At 37.9% G+C, this 20931-nt stretch overlaps 1 protein-coding gene across 1 annotated transcript in view; it reads left to right on the plus strand.

Moving 5' to 3' along the window:
- STARD9 (StAR-related lipid transfer (START) domain containing 9) overlaps window positions 1-20931 on the plus strand; it is a gene marked incomplete at both ends in the record, with an annotated part of 59530 nt that overhangs the window by 12058 nt on the left and 26541 nt on the right. The window contains 10 exons of the mRNA XM_008948584.1: window positions 12-109; window positions 2212-2289; window positions 3133-3207; window positions 3907-4086; window positions 8094-8145; window positions 9030-9167; window positions 10076-10158; window positions 11179-11282; window positions 13439-13486; window positions 20623-20813. Of these exons, the coding sequence (XP_008946832.1) occupies window positions 12-109; window positions 2212-2289; window positions 3133-3207; window positions 3907-4086; window positions 8094-8145; window positions 9030-9167; window positions 10076-10158; window positions 11179-11282; window positions 13439-13486; window positions 20623-20813 (1047 nt within the window). The remainder of the gene's footprint in view (window positions 1-11; window positions 110-2211; window positions 2290-3132; window positions 3208-3906; window positions 4087-8093; window positions 8146-9029; window positions 9168-10075; window positions 10159-11178; window positions 11283-13438; window positions 13487-20622; window positions 20814-20931) is intronic.

A 20931-nucleotide genomic window follows, 5' to 3' on the forward strand; every position in this document is an offset into this window, starting at 1 on the left:
TCTGTCTGTAGCAATCTCTCCTGCCAGCTCCAGCTACAACGAGACCATGAGTACCTTGAGATATGCTTCAAATGCCAAAAATATTATTAACAAGCCCAGAGTGAATGAGGTGAGGCCTCAGGTTCTGCTTTTCATTCCTGTTCCATTTTATTATGTGTGTTATTTAAGGCTTATTCAGTCTATCTTCTCTCTGAATAAAAGGCATACCTCTTTTTCCTGTGTTAATAGAGCTAAATGGGAGCTTGGATATTGTGGAAATCATTTCCTCAATCCCCTGCAGCTTAAACCGTTTAGGATTTCACACTTATTTTACATTCATCTCAGTCCCCTGAGTTTCAGTCCTTCTCCTTGAATTGTTATGACTTGTGTGTTTATCCTATGTCTTTATCCTAAATATTGGGAGAGTTAGGATTACTTGTTACCATTTCATCTGTTACTATAAGTGCATAATCCTTGCAGTCCTTCCCTTTGGCATGTTAAATGAACTGTTAAGGTTAGAAAGTCGAGAATTCAGAAGTTAATATGCCACACCTAAGGCAGCCTATGTAGTCTCAATTTGTTGTCTTTTCAGTATGCAAAATGAAGCCTTTAAATACAAGGGAGCAGTTTTTGCCACAGAACCCCAGCTTCATTCATTGCACAAAATGGGTTTGTTCCAGGTATGAACTCTGGCTGTAGGGCAGGTTCAGCTGTTCAGTTGTGCCAGGGTCCTTCACAAGGCTGCACAAGGCAAAAGGTTGCAGGGTATTAAGGGGAGAGTCTGATGCTGCCGTGGAGGACCAGGGTCTGTCACTGCCCCTGCTACAGCCACCTTCTGTGCTAGTCCAGATGCTTAAAGCAGACTTTCAATGTGTGCTTGTTATTCATTTTCCACCCTTATCCATAGTCCACATTTATTAAATAGGAAAAATGTAAACTCTCCTTATCAAAGACATGCTGATAAACAGACTGATTAGCAGTTGTGGAGGTTTTAGACACTGTAGTGTTGAGAAATGGCATAAAAAAAATCCTAGGGGTTATGCATAATTCTATCTGTCATCACATCACAGTTCAAGCAGCACACAATAATCAAGATCTACAATCACACGTTACAAATATAAAACTCTTGAATTGCTGTTCTTGAGCTGAGCATTCTTCACCTGACATTTCTACATGAAGCTGCCACCCTACACTAGTCATGTAACTTAATGACTGTATCACAATGTATCCATTTAAGGGAAAAAAAAGTCATGATTCTAGCATTTTGTAATCTTTGAGCAATTGATTTTACAACTTTAATAGTGTTCTTCTGTGATTTGGCCTGCGTATATCAAGACTTTATCCATAGATAAAAGGATAGAATCTTAGAGATGCACTTCTTTTATTTGATTTCCTAATGATACTCTGATAAATCTTGGGCTGAAGGAAACCTTTCTGATGCATTTGTATTACCAGTGCCTGTAACTAGTTTTTAGACATCAGTAGTGGAAGCAATAGTGCAGCAGCAGTTCTCAGCTCTGTGACAAGGCCACAGGCAAGTAAACACAGTCCTCCTGGGTTAGCACCTCCTGCCATACAGCCTGTCAGCCTTCCAGCTCGTGTGCCCATCACTCTTGCACAGCCCCTGCCAGACCCTTAACTCCATCCTTTCAGCTAGCTGCCTTCTTCCCCTCCCTGCAAATTCACCTGAGCCAAAGGGTCACCCGCAGCCCAGAAGACTCTTGACTCAAGAGTTTCCCTAACTGCCTGCAGAAAGCTGGTTTCTGGAAACTGCCTGTGTGGGGATATTTACTTTGAAAGTCAGATAAATGCCTCCACACAAGCAGGGAGGAAATGTTTCGTGTATCAGCTGCAAGGGCTTTTGATACCATGGTTGGTGACATTCTGACTTAGTCTCCTCCAGCCTGATTTTCTCTTCTGCATGACAGAAGTAACAGCATTTTTACTTGATGGGACTATTTTGAAGGTAAATCCATGAAAATAGTGATGTGTCCAGCTGTTGTCATGATGGGAACAAATATAGGTAAGTCTGTGTTCAGGAAAGAGAACTTACCAAAGGTGGGAACCACCCGCCCCTGGGCTGTACGTCCCAGGGGCCTGGCAGAGTGGAAGGAGGAGTCCTGCTGGGAGTGTGCCTGTTCTTCTCTCTTCCTGGCTCTTGGAACAGCTCTGCATTCATTTCTTTAGCTAGAATTTTTCTAAGAATTATTTTTCTGTGTCTCAATGTTTCAGGATGCCAATGTAAAACTGATCAGAGAACTGCGAGAAGAAATTGATAGGTTGAAAACTATGCTGATGAGCTTTGAACTGGTACGTAAAATGCTTCCCAAATGGAGCTCTGATGGTGCTTTAGGTAGCTACAGTAGCGTCCTTTTATCTTGCCTTTTCATATTTCCATGTTTATTGTAACATGGGAAATTAAACTGAAATTAAACTGAGTGATTTCACGATGATTATAAGGCTAAGTGTATTTCTGTAATTTCTCCTTTTTCTGCTATTATATTGATAGTCCTGAGGAATAAGCAGTTTTGTAATGATAAGAAAGGTTTTCTTTTCCTGTCTTTCATGGAATTGGATGATTTTGTTGTCCTGAATCAAATATAGAAATATTTTGTTTATGGGGATATGGAAGCACCAGGACAGTAGAAAATACTAAACATTGATGTCATTTCCCTGCTAGACTTTGTAATAATCTTCTTTCCCAAAGAAATTAACTAGTCGACCTCAACAGTGTTTTGGAGGTTTCACCCAGCCTTCATGCTCTGTCCCCCAAAAGAAGCTTGAACATCTGTGAGCCCTCACAACACAGCTGATGCTCTTTGTTTTTTTCTCTTTTGGAACAATAATAGTGTCTTGGTTTTCCATGCCAATGAAGAGCATATTTTGCTGGGAGAGACTGGAACCACAGTCCAGGATGTATTTACACAGAAGTGTCTCTCTGTTAATGCTCTTTCACCAGTTCTTCACAAAGACTTGCATGCAATAGCTAGAGAGGTGTAGCTAGATTCTAGAAGGCAGCTTCAAATGCCTATGTATTTTTTCTTCTCTTGCCCTGAGTTCATCTCCTTGAAATCCTGGATTATAAAAGAACATGCTTGCCAGTTGTGAATAAGGAAACTAACCTGTAGATCTTGGTGGTTGTTGTTTGCACAGAGGAATTCCAGTCCTTCTTGGAGTGATGACAGGGACAGCAATCTGACTGAGCTGGTTCTTAAGAATGAAATGAAGGTATTTATTATCTCTGTGGTGCTTGAACACTCTCCTGTTTAATGAGGCTTAGGGGGATAGCACTGCCATAGCTCTGACACCACAGTGATTGTGGTTTTGTCCTAAGCCTTTCCTGTTTGCTTTGAGTATGCAGGAAACTTCCATCCTTAATGCCTGTTGGGTGCTCTTTACCAGTTTGTAATGAAAATCTGATATTCTTAATGGGATACTATCCATTGCCTATCACTATGTCTGCACAATCTACTCCTTGTTTGAAAGCTGTTTTAATGTATTACAGTAATTCATTATCCAGAGCCTGTCTTCTAAGATTAAATTTCTCCAGTCTGTTCAAAGGAAATTATTGTGCAGTCACCAAATTACAAAGAAGTGATCACTGAAAGGGTTTTGGAGATATTAATTTAAAGTTTTTCTTAAAGACAGGCAAAATAACTAGATAGCATGATTATATATCTTTCTGACATTTTGAGAATGAGTCTTCAGTAGATTAAACCTTTGTCACTAGGTGGTGGTATAGCTTTTACCCAATTTTTTTGTTGCCACAGAAATGTGCTGCAACTAGAAATACATCTACGTTGCATCTGGTGAAAGAATTTTGCATCCAGTAACTGAAAAAAATGCTGTTCTTTCTGAAGAAATTTATGTATGAGAAAAATCAACCTGCTCTAGTAAGTAAAACAGTTTCCTCTCCTCTTCTTTAAGATTGAGCAATTGACCAAAGACTGGACAAATAAGTGGACAGACAGGAAAGCCATCATGGAAGAATACAGTGTGGACATCAACAAAGAAAAAGCTGGAGTAACAATAGATTCTAGTTTACCTCATCTGATGGCCATGGATGATGATATCCTCAGCACAGGAGTGGTGCTTTATCATCTCAGGGTGAGATATTGTCACTTACCTTATTTGTCACTTGTTTTATTTTCGCTTGAATTTAAAACACTTGTTTTCTTTGGAAGCAAGATTCTTTTTGGAAGAGAGCTGGAGGGTGGTTAAGGTGGCATTACAACAGCTATCAAAAAGTAAAGGCTGCAGCCCACAAGACACAGATAATGGGGGAAAAAGCAGAAAAACACACATGAAAATGGAGAAGGAGAAGAAGAATAATTCATGTATGGAATAAATTGACCACATATGAATGCATATCCAAACTATTTGATAACATATCATAAGCAAAATACTCACATTAGGAATTAGTTTGTCCACAAAGCATGAAGACAGATGTGTGTGCATAAATGTAAAGGATAGTGCTTAAAATACACCAGACATAATTGTCCAGATTTTACTAGGTGCTTGCAAACTTGAGACTGGAAATCTGTATCTGCATAGATCAAAGCTAAAAGTAAGCTTCAACAAGTGCAAGCTCATTTTGGCAATGACTTCTGTATATTGCTCTTTTAACCCTACTGGCCCTGTCAAGTAGATTCCAGCTCTGTAGCTTGAATGCTAAATATTGTGATCCCACATGAGTGGCTTTTTTCCCAGGATCAAGTAGAAATCCTGGTTTCACAGATACTGTTTTCCTGTGTCCTCAATGAAGGCAATGTTTTCACCAAGAAATTGTGAAACTTTCATAATGTTGTATTTATATTACTCCACAATGCAGCTTAAGATATGCATGCCTAGGTGAAATAGTTTTAGGGGATTTTTTTTTTACTAATAAGTCAATGCTAAGATGGACTTTCATTTTTTTAATGTTTTTTAAGTGAATGGAAATTGCTGAACTATAGATACTGTTTAATGTAAAACAGAACGATGGATGTGCACCTCTACAAGGGTGCACTCATTAGCAAAAAAATGTGTTAAATATGGTGGAAAAACATATATATGTCCATTAATAAAATACTGTAATATAAATCTAGGGTTTGTGCTACTTGATATAGTTGAGGGACACAGGATTTTTTTTTCCTGCTAAAAAGCCACAACAAATACTTGAAATAGAAATCATGCTGTTGTTTATCATGTTGAAAGAGAAATCTTACTACATTTTTCTCATGCCATCAGAAAGAAATAGTACCAGTTAATAATTAAGAACCAAGTAATAACGTCCAGTGCTTCTCAACATGCAAATTAAACTACTCAATTCTATGTTAACATTAAATATTTATTAAAGTAAATTGCTACTACTTAAACGTTTTTCCATTTTATGCCATTTTGAAAACAGCAAATATTTCCACATACTAATGCTGACTAATAACCTAAAGTAATTTAAAGAGATGCACTTTAATGGAGAAACCTAGCTTGCAAGGGTCACCTTCTGAAGTCATTAGAGTCTCTCTGTCTCACTAACATCTTTGTCCCCTCTTTCTTTGCTCCTAGATGCTGCCTTTTCTTTTCTTTGTGCTTTGCATCTTGTAGACTCTGGTGTCTGTTACCTTCATCTGAACAGCAAGAAGGTAAAATGTTAGTGGTTCCTTACATTAGGGCTTCAATGTACAGCAGCACTTACATTGTACTTCTAGAGAGAGGCCAAGGCAGCAGTTTTCACACCATGTAGAATAAACACTGTGTTGTTATTTTAGTCTTGTGATATTCCATAGTATTAATTGCACTAATCAGTGCTGCACCTCTGCTTAAAGAACTTTTCTTTCTTAGGTTCTGTTCTTTTTTTTCTGGCTTTCATTAACAAAAATATATGTTTTCCCTGTAATTTAACTGACCTTTTTGCATAGCTTAAGTATATGGGATTTATTTATAATGTTTTAGATTCTTTTTTTTCTGGCTTTCATCAACCAAAATATATGTTTTCCTGTAATTTAACTGACCTTTCTGCATCGCTTAAATATATGGGATTTATTTATAATGTTTTAGAAAAAGATACCTCACAAAGAAAGCTTACTTCACAAACCTTTTTTGAAGTTGAGGTGCTCCCAAAACTGAAGGGGGAAAGCAATCTCACTCTTCATGGTTCTGTAAAGTACCTTGGGTATGTTACCATTACTCAGGAGACACTGCCAGAAGAAGGTAACAATGTAAAAGCCCTTCAACAGATACAGGTGTACCTCCCTGTGTTAAGGTGAAGTTGTGCCATCATTTCATCTGAATGATGTGGTTCACTTTTTCAGGCAGAAAGCTCAATATCAAATGAGGAAAGAGAATAAATATTTAAATTATTGGCTCAGTAATAGCACTGGGAAAACTGAAACTGGCATGGGCCTGGGTTGTGGCCATTTTTGTTTTTTCTTCTTTAGGTTGAGTAAGTTTGCTCTATATTTTATCTGTACCTTTGCTCTCAGCTGCAGTTTTCAGTTGTAGTTAAACTCACACAGAATCACTCCACTAACTGAGCTACTACTGGGAATTTTATGAGTCAATACTGCAGCAATATACTCTTCTGAATTAAATTGTGTTGGTGGAGAGTGATTTCAGAACACTGGAAAAAAAGTTCTTTTGGAATTACAATAACTATTTCATTGCTTAGTCAAGAAGGTAATTGATACAGAGGCCTTCTTGGAGTAGGTTTACTTCTCTTTGTATAAAATACGTGTTGTTAACTCACTTGATTTTGTGAGGTGAGTCAAACGCCATATGGATCATAAGTTTTGTACAAGTTGTGGCCAAGCCAGGTGGATATTTTGTGTTTGAGCCTGCTGACATGTATCTTAATCCAAAGCAGGGGCACTGGGCACAATCCAGCTTTCAGCCTTTCCAGCAAGGGGTTCTCATCAGGCCTTGTAGCAGAGGGCTGGCTGTGTTACTTGGTTCAGATAGCTGAGCAAGATGAGGTACTGAGTGATAATCATCCCCTTTCCCTCCAGTGCACACAGTGACTGTGCTTTACCCATAGTTACCCACAGTAATGCAGAGCTTCTCATTCCCCAGTCTTCAGGCTTCTGATTGCCATTTCTTGCTTCATCTTTAAATCTAGTTTATAATGTGCATGGAACAAAAAAAACATTCAATTAATTCTAATTAGAATACAAAAATCAAATAGTTTAATGACCATAATTAATTTTAATATGACTGAAAGAGTTGCCACTAAAGTCATTTTAGAGCGCATTACACTAATCAGTTTACAGTAATCAAGTATAGTGTTTCTTCAGAGCTGGGAAATGATCTTGCCTTTGTTTCCATAGGAAAAAGAACAGATAATTTACTACATGTCTAGTATGTTCCATTCATTGGGTTTTTTTGGGCAGTTTTTTCTCATAGTATTGATTAAATGATTTTTTTTATTGATACTTGCACTGTACCATAAGAATACTGTCTCACTTCCATCACTGGCCTGTAGTATGGTTTGAGCCTGCTTGTTCTGGAGACTCTCATTCCTAGGCAGTTCTTACCTTTGGAGTTACTGAATCTTCACATTTGGGAACTTGCCAATATACCAGAATCACCAAAAAGACTTTTTATAAATGGTATTTAAGTTTCAGAAAAAAAGTTTTCCTTTAGTAGTTAGTTTTAAGAATTCATAATGTTTGACAAAGCTCCCCAACCAAATAGATATTCTGCTACTTTTATTTCTGAAAAGCCTAGTTAATGGAATAATCATTTTGTAGCTTCTTTCTTCCTGCATGGATATTTATAAACAGAATTATCTCGTTTCTGAAAACAAGTCTCACTGTAAAAATGCAAAGCATCAGAACATGTGTTCATATTAAAAATATTTATCTTAAGCATTGTCCAAAAATCATCCACTGAGGGTTGTTTCTTCTACTGGAGTCATAATAGGAGAAGCTGCAGGATAAGTAATTGCATCACTGGGGGGGGCAGCAGGCTGAAGTATTACAGAGTGGTAGATGGAGATTGCTCTAAACAATTAAGCCATTCAGAGGTAATTTGTTTCAGGTTTCATCTCAGCTAAGATACTGTACCAAAGTTTTTAAAAATTATTATATATAATCCAGTTTCAGTAACCAACCTTTAAATTAGTTCTTTTCTTCTTTTAGGAAGGAACAACCAAAATTGGAAGAAGTGATTCAGACCAAGACCAAGACATTGGTAAGAGAAAGATATTACAAATTATTTTAGAATATGGTCAGGTCAAACCAAGAGGTTTACATTTGTCCTGTATAACAGCCAGGTAATGTTTCTGTTTGTCAGCTTTCTTTATAGAAGGAGGTAAGTAGAAGAGTGTAATTAAGTTGTCTAAAATCTTTCAATTATTTTTTGTTTCTGTTTGAGGTCAGAAAGTCAAAGGTCTTCACCTAATTGAGATCTCTTCAGAATTTTTTTCCCTCTTGTGAAATGCTGCACTAGAGTTTAAAAATGTCTTTGTCCAACATCCAAATCTTGCTGTGTTCTACCTTAACTAGTGGCACAAGTGATCAAGAGACACTGAAAATGCTTTTCAACTCTGCTTGGGCAGAGTATTCTAGAAACAGGAGTATTCTGAATATTTTTTATTCATTTCTGCTCTTAATTTTAACAATCAATCTCAAGAGCTACAAATTATGATAGAGATCTGAAACTATACTAAAACTGGAAACTTTGTGGTATCTCAGCTTTGGTTGGTTCTGCTGTGTTGGGTGGAGTTTACAGTATTTAGTAAGATACAAACAACAAAGCTGCAATAACAGTAAGAAAATTCAGCTCAATAGAAGAATTTGCACATCAGCTCACAAATCAGAAATTAGTGTGGAGTTTTCCAGAACTAGAAATACTTTTTAAAAGAGCAATCTCACTACTTTCAATCCAGGTAAATTTATTCTGTGATTGGGTACAAAGACAACAATTTAATCTCCTTGTTCTGCACATGACATAGTTCCCTGAGGTATGAAGTATGCAGTCATGGTGTCAAACACGGTGTGATACTGCATTCTGAGGAAGATAGTGCAAACCCAGCCCCTCCAAGAGGTGAGGTAAAAGGAATCTGTGCATTGTAGTTCTGCAGGGGCAGTGGATTGAAAGGGACCATTGTAGGATAGACAACGACTGCGGGGTCGTGACGCTGCGGCCCGCCCGGGGCGCGCGCTGCACGGTCAATGGGTGTGAAGTCACTGGATCGTGTCGTCTGTCACAAGGTGAGGCTTGCTTTCCCTCTCACTGCTGCATTATGATCAAATTACCTCTGGAATTTAGAGACAGGGATTTATGGAGTTCGTGCAGATCCGAGAAATACAGCTTTCAGTCTCCTACTGCTGCCAGAACCACAAGGCTTAATCCATCCATGGGTAGAGCTTCCAGACTCAGACAAACAAATTAAGTACCCCACAAAAAGTAAAATGAACACATAGGTGACAATGTTCAGAGCCCTTTTGGCAGCAGTAGCCTTCTGAAAGACCTGTAGTCAGAGGCACTGTTGTGGAAAGTAGTGGAGACTGGCTTTAAGCCAGCTGACCACAAATGTGGTTTTTGACCGTTGTGTAATGGGTTTGAAATGACCTTCAGCTTTTTCACAGTGTGTTTAGGTGGAGGGTTCTAGTCCCTGAGATGTAAGCTATGGTGAATGAGCTCTGATGAAATGGATTGAGCTTACATATTTTCAGGTTGTTTAAATCAAATAAACAAAACCAACCCAGTTTCTGGGAACTTGCAGAGATCTGGATTCTTAAAAAGATAGTACAAAAAACAAATTTCCAGCAGTGGATTGGTTATCTTCTTGGTATAAAGTCATTGTGTTCTTTAGTATGAACAGGGAATTTACTGTTATGTTGAGTTTGCAGATATCTCCAAGATTAGTTTGCTTGGATGCTGCCATTACAGAATGATAACTCTGCTCTTCATAGTGACGAGTTTTAAAAGTAGTTCTCTGATCTGTGACAGTCAGAAAGATGTTGGTCAAACTATATATATATATGTTTTTAATATACTACTCTGTAGACATTTGTATGTGCAGTAGCCTGTATACTAAAGAAACTGCTAACATTCTAGGGACCAAGAGTTTGACGAATTATATCTCTGTAGATTTCCAATTAATTTTTTTGCACAGGTGCCCTTGTTGTCCTTGGCAAGTCTCATAAGTTTAGGTTCAATCACCCAGCAGAAGCTGCTATCTTAAGACAAAGAAGATCAGTAAGTTCTAAAACTCTATTTTCTCTTCTAATTCGTCATTGATTTTCCTAATTATTTTCCCTCTTAAAAGCAAGCCTGATACAGATCATATTTCTTCTCATCATCATATTCACTTGCTTCATTTGCTTCATCTAATGGTCTGTAATGACATTAAACCTTTTGTGGGAGGACACTAGCACTTCTTTCAGAGGTGCTTAGCAAAAGATGATGCAGATCCCTTGAATAATTTAGTGTTTCCTATTTCTAGTCATGCCTACGGTAGGACTGAAACAGAAAAGCAGAATGACGCAGTGGAAAAAACAGTTAAGAATTTTTCCACACTTGATATTCCTTTCTGAATTAGCTGCTTTCTCTGTCATTTCGCTATCCCAAGTGACAAGTGTCAGAAGGAATGGAAAATTTATAGGATTAAATGCTTGAGTATTGTTGGCTCTGAAAGCACTTAATTGTTACATACATCAGAGATAGGTGAAATATTTCTTGGTATGTTAATCTCGGGAAGTAACTACTGCAAGGTATCATTTAGTCAGCTTGTTAATAGTGTTTCAGAGCAATTAGAACATCCTTAAAATGACTGGCATATATAACTAAAAAAACCCCTAACTTAAAGTATGTAAATGTTCTGGTTTAGGGCATAACCATATTACCAACTGATGTTGGCAAGAGTCTCACTTTAAAGTGGGCTTTCTTATAGTAACACGTTATACCTTCAGCTCAACTGTCTTTTTTTACTCACTTCTGTAGCTGAGATAAGGGGCTTAACTTCCATTTGTTTTCATTCTTAATTTCTTGATTAATGAAACATGCAGTATATTAAAATAGAACTACAAGAAGAGTACTAAGTAACAAATACTTAGCAAGTTTGCAAATTATCAAAGCTTAAGCAGGAGTGTGAGATTATAAATTCACATGGGAGGTGTTATGCACACAGTAGTTAGCAACAGCAATATTAATAAGAACTTGGAAGCTCCTGGGTTGCTGTGATATTTTCTCTGCCTGTTCTCATGTTGTGTTTTGTAGATTAATGAAACCTCACCCATTCTGAGTTGTGGAGCTTTGGACTGGCTCAACTTGGATGGAAGTTGCACCCATTCTCCTCACTGTATCCTTTCTGCTCTTGACAAGTAAGTTTAACAAACAAGCAAACAATTTCGTATGTGGGTTGATGTCTGAAACCAAGACTTGGTTCAAACAAAACTAAGTTACTTATAGAATAGGTCCCATCATGTTTTCAAGTGATCAAATAAAAATGTCTAAGAAAGTGCGTTGGCCAATTGACAAATATGCAGTGTTATGATATCCAGGCAACAAAGCTGAAAAATTATTTATTGGTGCACAATGAATATTTCATCCCCTGTGAAATCAAGAATATGCCCCAGATGAGACTTGTCAGGACAGTTTTAATACAGTTCACTTGCACCATCTGCATTAGAGCTGTTTTGATTTACAAGCTGATCTATAAATTTTACAATATTCTTAATTTACTACACACAATGGACTTTTTTAGATATGGTTTAGCCAAGGTCATTATTATCAATTCAGTTTCCCTGCTGATTTGTTGTGGAAATCAGATGGCTTGTTTGTTCATAAATTCCCTTTAGTTCAAGTCCTCATTGAGTCTTTAATCTCTGTAAGCCATTGTGATTATCTCTTTTTTTTTTTTTTTTTTAAACGGAGCAGTAAATAAGGCATAGACTGGTTCCAAAATTTTGAAGACCTGCTCATACTCAGTGTTCAGAGTATGCTTTCCATGGCAGAGACTTTCTGGAAGGGAAAAGAAGTTGTAGTGAAGTAGTGATTAATATGTATCAGGAAAATGAAATAAGATATCTTCTGTTTTTCAGTTCATAACATTGCAAACAGACTAACACAGCATTAAATGTAATTGGGTTCTTTCTCTTTTTTAATTCCTCTCAGCCTGGCACATTCAATTGACGTGTTAAAGGCAAGAAACAGCCATCTTCTCATTCATATCTGTTGATAGTTCTGCTTCTTGCTCAAGTGGTTTTGGTGTGGTAACATACTGGGAATCTTTTAGCTCTTTCTAGAGGAAGTATCTCATCTCGTTTTTATCACCACAAAATGTTACCTCTGTTTTGGATATCTCTTCATACTTCTAGTCAGGTGGCTTGCTTTCTACCTTGGATAGTGTGTTTCTACTTGTTCTCTTTAACATATCTAATCCCTGCATTTGCTTTTCATTTGCTGCAGTGATACCTTTCTATACAAAATGGTATTTCGTTTTGTTTCTTCACTGAGGTACATGTTACACATCTCTGCTGTTATTTTCTTTGTAAAAATTACAAGGAAATTTAAAATAAGGGTTTGTCTAATGACCTTCAAAATGAGATAGCAAGTTGCTCTTCACATGGTATAAACATCAGAGGTGGAGCTTTTGTCACAGAAATGTGCTGATGGTCCTAGAAAAACCTGCAGAAAACCTGAAGCACTGTGAACAGTTTAGCACAGAATTGCACTTGCTTTTCCTCTTTTTAACCTGATAAGACTGAAGACCATTACCAATTGATTTTTTTCAGATGATATTCAGGCAGCAGGTTTGTTTGTGTTGATAATTTTTTTTTAATCACTTCTACAGGACTATGCATAGTACATTGCTTAACATTGACCTCATGCTTACCTAGAGTGTTTCAAATGGTTGCTTCAGTGAAAATGAAAAGCATTATGGTATTGCATTTGCTTGATTTTTATGAATATTAATCTCTTACAGGAATAAGCTATAAACTATATCTAATATTAGTTGCCTTTTACCATACATAATCCAGTGGTCTTTTCTTCCTCTTGAATAGTGTATTGCTGAAAGTAAGATGAATGAGGGGGTTATATCTGTTACTTCTAGCCTAAAATCTGTAACATGAGGTTAAAATGAGATATATATGGTCTCTTAAATGTCCAGCTTTAGTGAAGAAAAGTCAACATCATGTACTAAAAGGTGTCTCTGAGGTACTTTGCAGAAAGCGATAAAGGACTCTTCAGGGAGTGCATATTTGCTCATCAGTAAAAAGTCCACCTAGTGCAGGGTCTTGTCTGTGTCAGAGATACTTGGAGGAAAATATAAGAACAGGACAAGCTATATGTGTGTGTCTCTCTCCCCCCTCTCACTTGATAGTTCTTTATGCTTTCCCAGCTGCTAGCAGTCTGCATCTTAGAGTCTTCCCCTACTGAAAATTACAGTAACATCTTTGTGTAGAATAGGCTTCAGTTAAGTTTTTTTTTGCTTCTTTTAGAACATCTTTATGATTTCCTATTTTTATTTTTACAGTCAAAAATGTAGAAACTGTAAAGAAAACAAATGTTCATCAGAACTAAGGTAAGAATATTAACGCGTCTTTGTCTTTCTCATGTTCTACAGTGATTTGCTCCAGAAGAGATGCAAACTAGGCTTCAAGCTTTAATTTGATATTATCATATTGAAATAAGAATCTGTACATGCAGCTGAGTTGCAGGCAGGTCTCAACAACCATGTTTTTTCTTCATGCTTGATCTTGTGCACATGGTTTGCATCTTTGTTGCATGCCTAATCTATATTTTAAAGCTGTGACTAGAGTGGGGTTTACACTGAAGCTGCTGCCAATTTGCAATATTTAAGAACCCTGAAATATATTAAATTTTATGTCAGTAGTAGGTACTGTGAATACTCATTAGTACATTGAAAATCCTTTGGATTCTTTTCTGGCGAGAAGGAAATGGCTTTATGGAAGAGTCCAAAAATGAAGTCCTAGCATAGAATATGGTACCTTCATGAAAAGGAGCACAGCAAGTGCACACAAAAGTCATGCAGAAATTGTGTGGTTTCCATGGGTTTAGGTAATCCTTAATCAGGAACTGATGGTACTTTGCTTTCCTCTGGATTTTTTATTTCAGAATATACAAAGGTATTTGTATTATGGTGATGATTACTTACAGTCTTACCCCATGCTGTCAGTAAGATAACATTTTTCACATCTGTTTTTTATGTGTTGAATTACCAATTCAGCCTTCAATTGTACATTGATATACTTTGAGAAATGAGAGAGAAAACAAATTTCTACCATTGCACCTAAATATTAAAACCTTAGGCATGAAAGTTTCCTTGAAAAGGAGTGTGATTCTTTGTACTCTTGCTTGGCTGCTTGCTTGTACACCCTACTCAGAAGAGCCCCAGAACTTCAAAGTTCTCATGTTTGTTGTCAGCCTGCAGACGCAGAGAAGGCTTGTGACTGGTATCAGTCATCACATGATCACCACCAGTGGCATCACCACAAATAAGTAGATAATAAAGTTCTTGCTTCTGTCGTTGCCTTAATACCATACTGCATGGAAATATAAACCCTGATTTTGTTCTCTTGCTGACTTGAAATAAAAACAGGCGTTGTTCCATTAGAGTACAGCAGTACACTGAATTAATTTTAGTTGCTTGGAACATGTTTAAGCTGTCTTTCCTTGATGATACAAACATTGTTAAACTGGGAAAAAAAAATCATCTTATAAGAATGCGTGAAGTTCTACTGAAATAGTAAGGAAACAATGCCTGTAGATATGGCTTTTGATACTGGAGAACACAACACAATTATTATTCTAATGTGGTAAGGTTGATATGTCCAATTAATGTTTGAAAAATAATAGTGAAAATAATTTCAATGCTCTACAAATGCAAGTTAAAGAAATCTTTTGCATCTCTTAAAAGATCCCTCAAATGTTTAATTTCCCAGAGAAATATGCAGTGTCAATTACAGCAACAACTTAACAGCAGACTCACATATAGTGGGTTAGCAGGGGAGCAAACTGTTTCTATATAAAACTGAAATTGTAAGGGGAAAACCTGTGATAAATTGTAGTTCCAGCTGAACTGGAATTTAGCAAGGCAGCAGTGACCTTTGCTGGAGTGTGTGGCTGTGTCTTGTGCTCATGACTTCTTGCCAAGAAGAGGTCTGGTTTAGAAGTGTATTTAAAGGTCTGCCTTAAATAACTCGTTGCCTTGCTGTTGTTTTGGGGGCTTAGGCAAAGGAAAAAAAAAAAGTTTTGTGTGGAAAGGCTTAAAAAAAAAAAACCCAACAACCAGTAAGCCTGCAGAGGTGTCCTTTTAAGATGTTTGCTTACATCTTTTTCTGTAAGCAAACAGATCAGATCAGATCAGAAGTCTGAATAATACTTCACCTGATGGTAACTTCTGTGAAGGGGATTGCTCTGTGGGCAGATGTCCAAAGGTCCCTTATTTCTAAAGGTTTCTGACTCTGCTGGCTGCTTTGACTCATTTCTGGTTCCTGCCTCCTGCCTGCCACCCCCCCACACCTTTGCTTTGAATCATGTGAGTGGCATTGCTGGAGGAGATGGTAACACAAGGTCTTTGCGTCCCCTTCATCAGTCTTCCCTCTGCTTGAGGGAGGAGAAGGGAGAGGTTTGAGCCCCTGTGCTGGGCAGATGCAGGTGTGGGGTCCGTGCAGCTGCGTGGTGCCTGCTCCCGGGTGATGCTCTGAAGTCCTGTGGGAAGGGCCCCGGATTGGGCACGCATGGAGGGGAGGGAGAGGATGGAGTGGGGCTGGATGTGTGTCAGTGGATGAGGCTTTTAACTCTGGCTTGTGACTGCACTCAGTGCTGGGGTTTGCAAGGCTGCTAAATGCTTTGCCAACAGCTTTTTTTTTTTTTCATGCTTTATTATTAACTCCTCTTCCCCTGGGAAAAATCATTTGTAGAAGAAAAATGGACTTGAACGCTAAGCAGACAGAAGGATGGGGATGCTAACTTGATTGATGTTTTCTTTGGGAAAACTGGCACATTTCAGCTTCTGGCAACAGTGGTTATTTTCACTTGAGTTTCTCTATTTGAGCATTAAGATTTTGTTGCAGAAGGGATTCAGCCTCACCACAGAGCTATTGCTGCCATAGTTACTGAAAACTGCATTATGCTGTAGCAGCCGCCAGCCTCTGCATCAGCAGCAGAAGTGTTTGGGGAAGAGGGGAGGAGAATTGCACAATAGGATCCCGGAGAGCTGACGACAAAACAGGCTGGAAAAAATGTGGATTTACAGATGGTTCATTTAGTATGCATCATGCAAACTTTGTGGAGAGAAATTGAGATGGAAAAACAATCCGGCAGCGTTGGTATAGTGTGAACATTTTCTCAGTAATTTCTGATTAGCTTAAGGTTTGTGTCTTTCTGTTGTCGTAATTTTACTTGCTGTTTTTAAAGGTTTACTTTAAGGAGGGGTAACTGCTGACAGTTCTTGATGCATTTGGTACACCTAGAAATCTGCATGTTTTATGAAATTCTATGCAGAGTTCTTTTTGCTTTTTATTTGTTGTGTACCAGAGTATGCCAGTCCTGTGAAACCAGGATTTTATGTATGTCTTGATACCTACAGAAATGAAACTGTTTGTCTTATGTTTGTCCTGAGGTTATAGTATTTTTTGCTAGAACTATACCAAGTGTAAATTGTTTGTGTGGGAAGGAAGGAATACAAGCAATAGCAGAGGTTAGTCTGTTCTTGTTTCCTGTATCTCATAATATTCCTGTATTTCAAGTCTGAATTTAACAGTACATCTGATTTAAGATGTTTTAGATGGAAAAAAATTAGTGAGCTCATGTACTTCTTACAGAATAGGGCTAAATTCTTAGGTTGACTGGATTAATATTTGATTTTAGCTTAATAATTCAAACATGTATTAGAAAAAGTGGTTATTATTTTAATTGTCCATTAGGTGATCTAGCTACGGAGTGTGTGTGAATCTGTTATTTCCTTTCTGGGCCAACATCAAGTTATTTTTTAGCTAAGTTTGTTGTGCTGTTTTCACAGATCAGTGAGAACATGTTGATGTGACATAGCGTGTTCAAAGGGAGAAAAGGGGCATTCTTACTTCATGTTCTTGGTTTCAGCAGTTTCTGTGAGAGCAGATCTGTACCCCAAACCCAAACAGCCAGTCATTTTGCTCTCACAGTCAGTAGTCTCACGGCCAGAGGAAAAACATCTTCTGGCACACTTGTGTTATGTAAGTGGCTCTGCATGAATTTTCATTATCTTTCTGTTCCACTTGAGAAAACCATCTCTAAGGAGCAACTTCACAAAAAGATTTTTGATGCTTTATCTCTGAATTCAGGTCTATTTTAGTGCCCTGCCTGGTTTTTGTTTTATAATATTAAAAATTACAAGGTGAGGCGAAGAGGCACTGAAATAGCAGCAGAACTGTAATTTGTGTATATACCTTCAGCAAGAGTATTTCATTACAGAAACTTTAACCTTAGAGGGAGGGAATTGTACCAACTAGAGCTACATCACCAGAACAAAAGCAGCAATAACCCTACCGTGGTTGCTGTGCTGTGTTTGGGTTTGCAAGGTTTAAATTGAAGTATGGATATGCCTCTGTACTCTGCCTTTTTGGGGTGTAGTCAGAGTATGGAGCTGTGATTAGTAACATCAGGTTGGCCTGCATCATGTTCTGCTCCGTGTGCAGACACACATGCCTGCTGGAAAGGATCTTACAGTTTCATGTTAGTTCAGCAAAAAGCCATTAGCACACACATGAGGGAATACACAGTGCTGCTGAGAACAGCAAACAGCACTTCCATGTGCATTCTCTGCGTGGCTTATTCTCTCATACTTCCTAATACATGGGGGTGGGGTGGTTTCAGCGTTGTTGGAAAGTATGGGAAGAGCTCGAGACCCTCTCCCAGCTGTAAACAGATGTTACCTCTGTGAGCATTGTGAGGTCTTTGGGTTGATATGGAGCCCTGAGTTGTTTCATATACTTAAATCTTCTGGGGTTTAATTTGGAAACAGTCTGAAATCCCATAAGTTGATTTTATGGAAAGGAATTAGCTGGGAGCTAAAAGTCATGGTTAGGAAGAATATGAGGCATTTTGTAAGAGGAATTCTTTTCAGCTTTATTTGCCGTGATTTACTCAGCTTCTTCAGTCTCATACAGAATGGTGTTAATGGTGATAAATGAGTAGAAATCAGCTCCTGACTTTCTGATATTTGATAATGTTAATGGATCCTCATCACTCCTCTTGGATGAATGTACTTTGCTTCTTTCACATATGTCTCAGACCAAGTGACTTGCCCAAGGTCATGCAATTGTCCAGTAACAAATTTAGACTCATGTATTTCAACTCTCATACCACCACAGGAATCAGAGCTTTTATACATCTGTTAGCAAAACAGGTTAAAGACTACTCCAGAAACACAGCATGCACAGAGACTTAGCATTTGCAATTGCTATCAAGGTTTCTTCGTTTTAATGTATCAGGAAGAAGCTTCAGCTTGACATCAAGGCTCTGATAGATTTAGTGCATAAGGCATCCAAAAATGGTCCTTGCCCTGAAGACCCTGCAGCCTAAGTATGTGAAAGCACAGAGGGGATGTAACTGCTCCAAAATCAGAAAGGTTTTGTCTCAGACCAGTGTTTTAACCTCCAGGTGACATGGCTGCTCTGTTACATATCCTTTGGAAAATATGGAAGATAATTTGGGAGCCGCATTCAGGGAAATCCTCCCTCAGAGTCATCATTAGAACCATGGGAGCTTTTCCTAAGCAAGATCCTTCAGCTTTAATACTGCATTCAAAAAGTGATTCTTCTTTAGTTAACCAGTGTAGCTTTAACCTCTGAGTCTGTCCCCCGGTAGCTGGTGGCATTACAAATACCTGAACAGCTGAATGAGATTTGTAATGGCCACACTAGTGTTTCAGTGCTGCAGTGAAGTGTCAACTCAAACCTGCCTCAGCTGAATGAGAAATGAGGCGTCCCACTCCTATTTCCTGGGGATCAACTAAAATTTATCCTGAGAGGCAAAAATTACAAATCACAGATCGTTGGCATCTTTGTAGCCAAGCCAAGGACAAATAGATCTTGGAGCTGCCTATTCTTCTAATTTGTTCCTTTGGGTCCAAAACAGACACAAACCATTTAGCAGATGACAGTAGCAAAGTTTGTATTCTTGACTGTTTGCAGCATGCCAGAAGATTGAACAGAAGATGTTCCTTTTCAGTTATTCCCACGAGCATTACTTTTACATAAACATTAAAACCAAACTGAATTGTGTTTTCCCCAGATGAGCAAAAGAAAGTCACAGTAATATTGTAAATTATTATGTAGTGAGGCTTTTATGCAGTGATGCTTTCCCCCTGCTTCATAAGAAAGTGAAATGTATGTTCCATGTACCAGGTACTCCAGAAAATCTGTAGAGTTTGGCTGCTTAATTGTTGCTTATGGTTTTGTTTGCTAATTAGCACGCAGATTCAAAGTTGTTGCTGTAGAAATGGTTGCTTTGAACACATGGTTATGGTTCTGAATAGAGATGTCAAATTAATTCCTATGTAGCAAAGGTCAAATGCTCTTTTCATACAGATGACCTTGTACTGGTAATGGTTTTACAAACAACATGATGTTTCTGAAACATTCCCTTTGAAATGATATTTTTTGTTTTCTTTTGACCTTCAGGGACTCAGGAGTTTTGGTACCTTCGTTCTCTTTAAAAGCATAATAAATACGTCATTATAATAAATGCATCATTTGCTTCATTACTAAAATATAGTAATTTTTTTTCCCAAGACTTAAAAACTTAATTTTCTGAGGTTACATATAATAATGAGGTGTTCAGAAACAAAACAACATGCAAAGATCATATATCATCTTTATATGTAATATAACGAAGAATTTCTGATGATAATATGTGGACAGGTAGAATATCTATTCCTCTCAGAGGGATAACATATTTTGAGCATGATCATGGATCAGGCTAAGAATAGATACTATTTTGATTGTTACTCTCTGTATGTGTGTGCAGGTATGTAAAATTTTGGCACACACTCAGGAACAAAAGATCTTGGAGGGGACTGTAAGGCATTTTTTCACAGCTTAGTCACTTTTCTGATCACAGTTCTGCTCCAGATACAGATACAACCTAATATAGTTGTTGCATCCAGCAGAGAATTAGGAGATCAAGTTCTTTGCTTGGTACTGCCAGAGACTGTCAGTGGAATCTCCACAATGCCTGTAACCCTTTCTAGGTTGGAGATTTTTTTGATCTGAAAACAGAGCAGGATGCTTGTCATTTCTGTAAAGGACTTTCAAGTACTTAGATGACAAATATCCTATATAGCAGTTATAAAATTTTATAATGTATAAATGACCCCCCTTTCCCAATGAAATTTTTTTAAGAGCTACAGCAAAATTAAAAATGACAGTATTTTGAAAATTCTTTTTGCTGTTATCTTTCTGATGATGGAGTTTTCTGCTTCACCACAAGAGCTTTCATGTTTGCTGGCATTTATGATACTTAGAGGAATGTAACCTGCTGTGATATGTATATACACAGCTACTTTACCATCACCATCTGTTGTCATGATGGACTCTTACCAAGCAAAGTGACAGCTTCAGTGTTCTCTGTCTGTATTTAGTAATATGACTTGCTTTATTACAAATGTTTGGTATTTGTTTCTGGTTTAAACTCACTGTCAACATTTCTTAACAGCAGAGAAATAGATGCTGTGCATGAAGAGTACAAGCAGAAACTGAGAGAGCAGGAAGCTTTCCACAGAAGACAAATTCAACGGCAGCAGCTGTATGTTGAGGATTTAAAGCAGCAGATCCTGAGAGGACAGATAAAAGCAGAGCGGGAGCTAGAAAATGACCAAGCACTAATCAACCAGCAGATCCAAGAAAGTGGGTACCTGCCTCTTCCCCTCTCTCACTTCCATTACTTCATTCCTTCATCCTCTTGATGGTTTGGTCCTAGTTACGCTTTATATTATGGGCTGAACTTTTATTATGGCTTATTACT

This window comes from Merops nubicus, unplaced genomic scaffold (genome assembly GCF_000691845.1).
Source record: "Merops nubicus isolate BGI_N331 unplaced genomic scaffold, ASM69184v1 scaffold10411, whole genome shotgun sequence".
In the NCBI taxonomy this organism is placed as follows: Eukaryota; Metazoa; Chordata; class Aves; order Coraciiformes; family Meropidae; genus Merops; species Merops nubicus.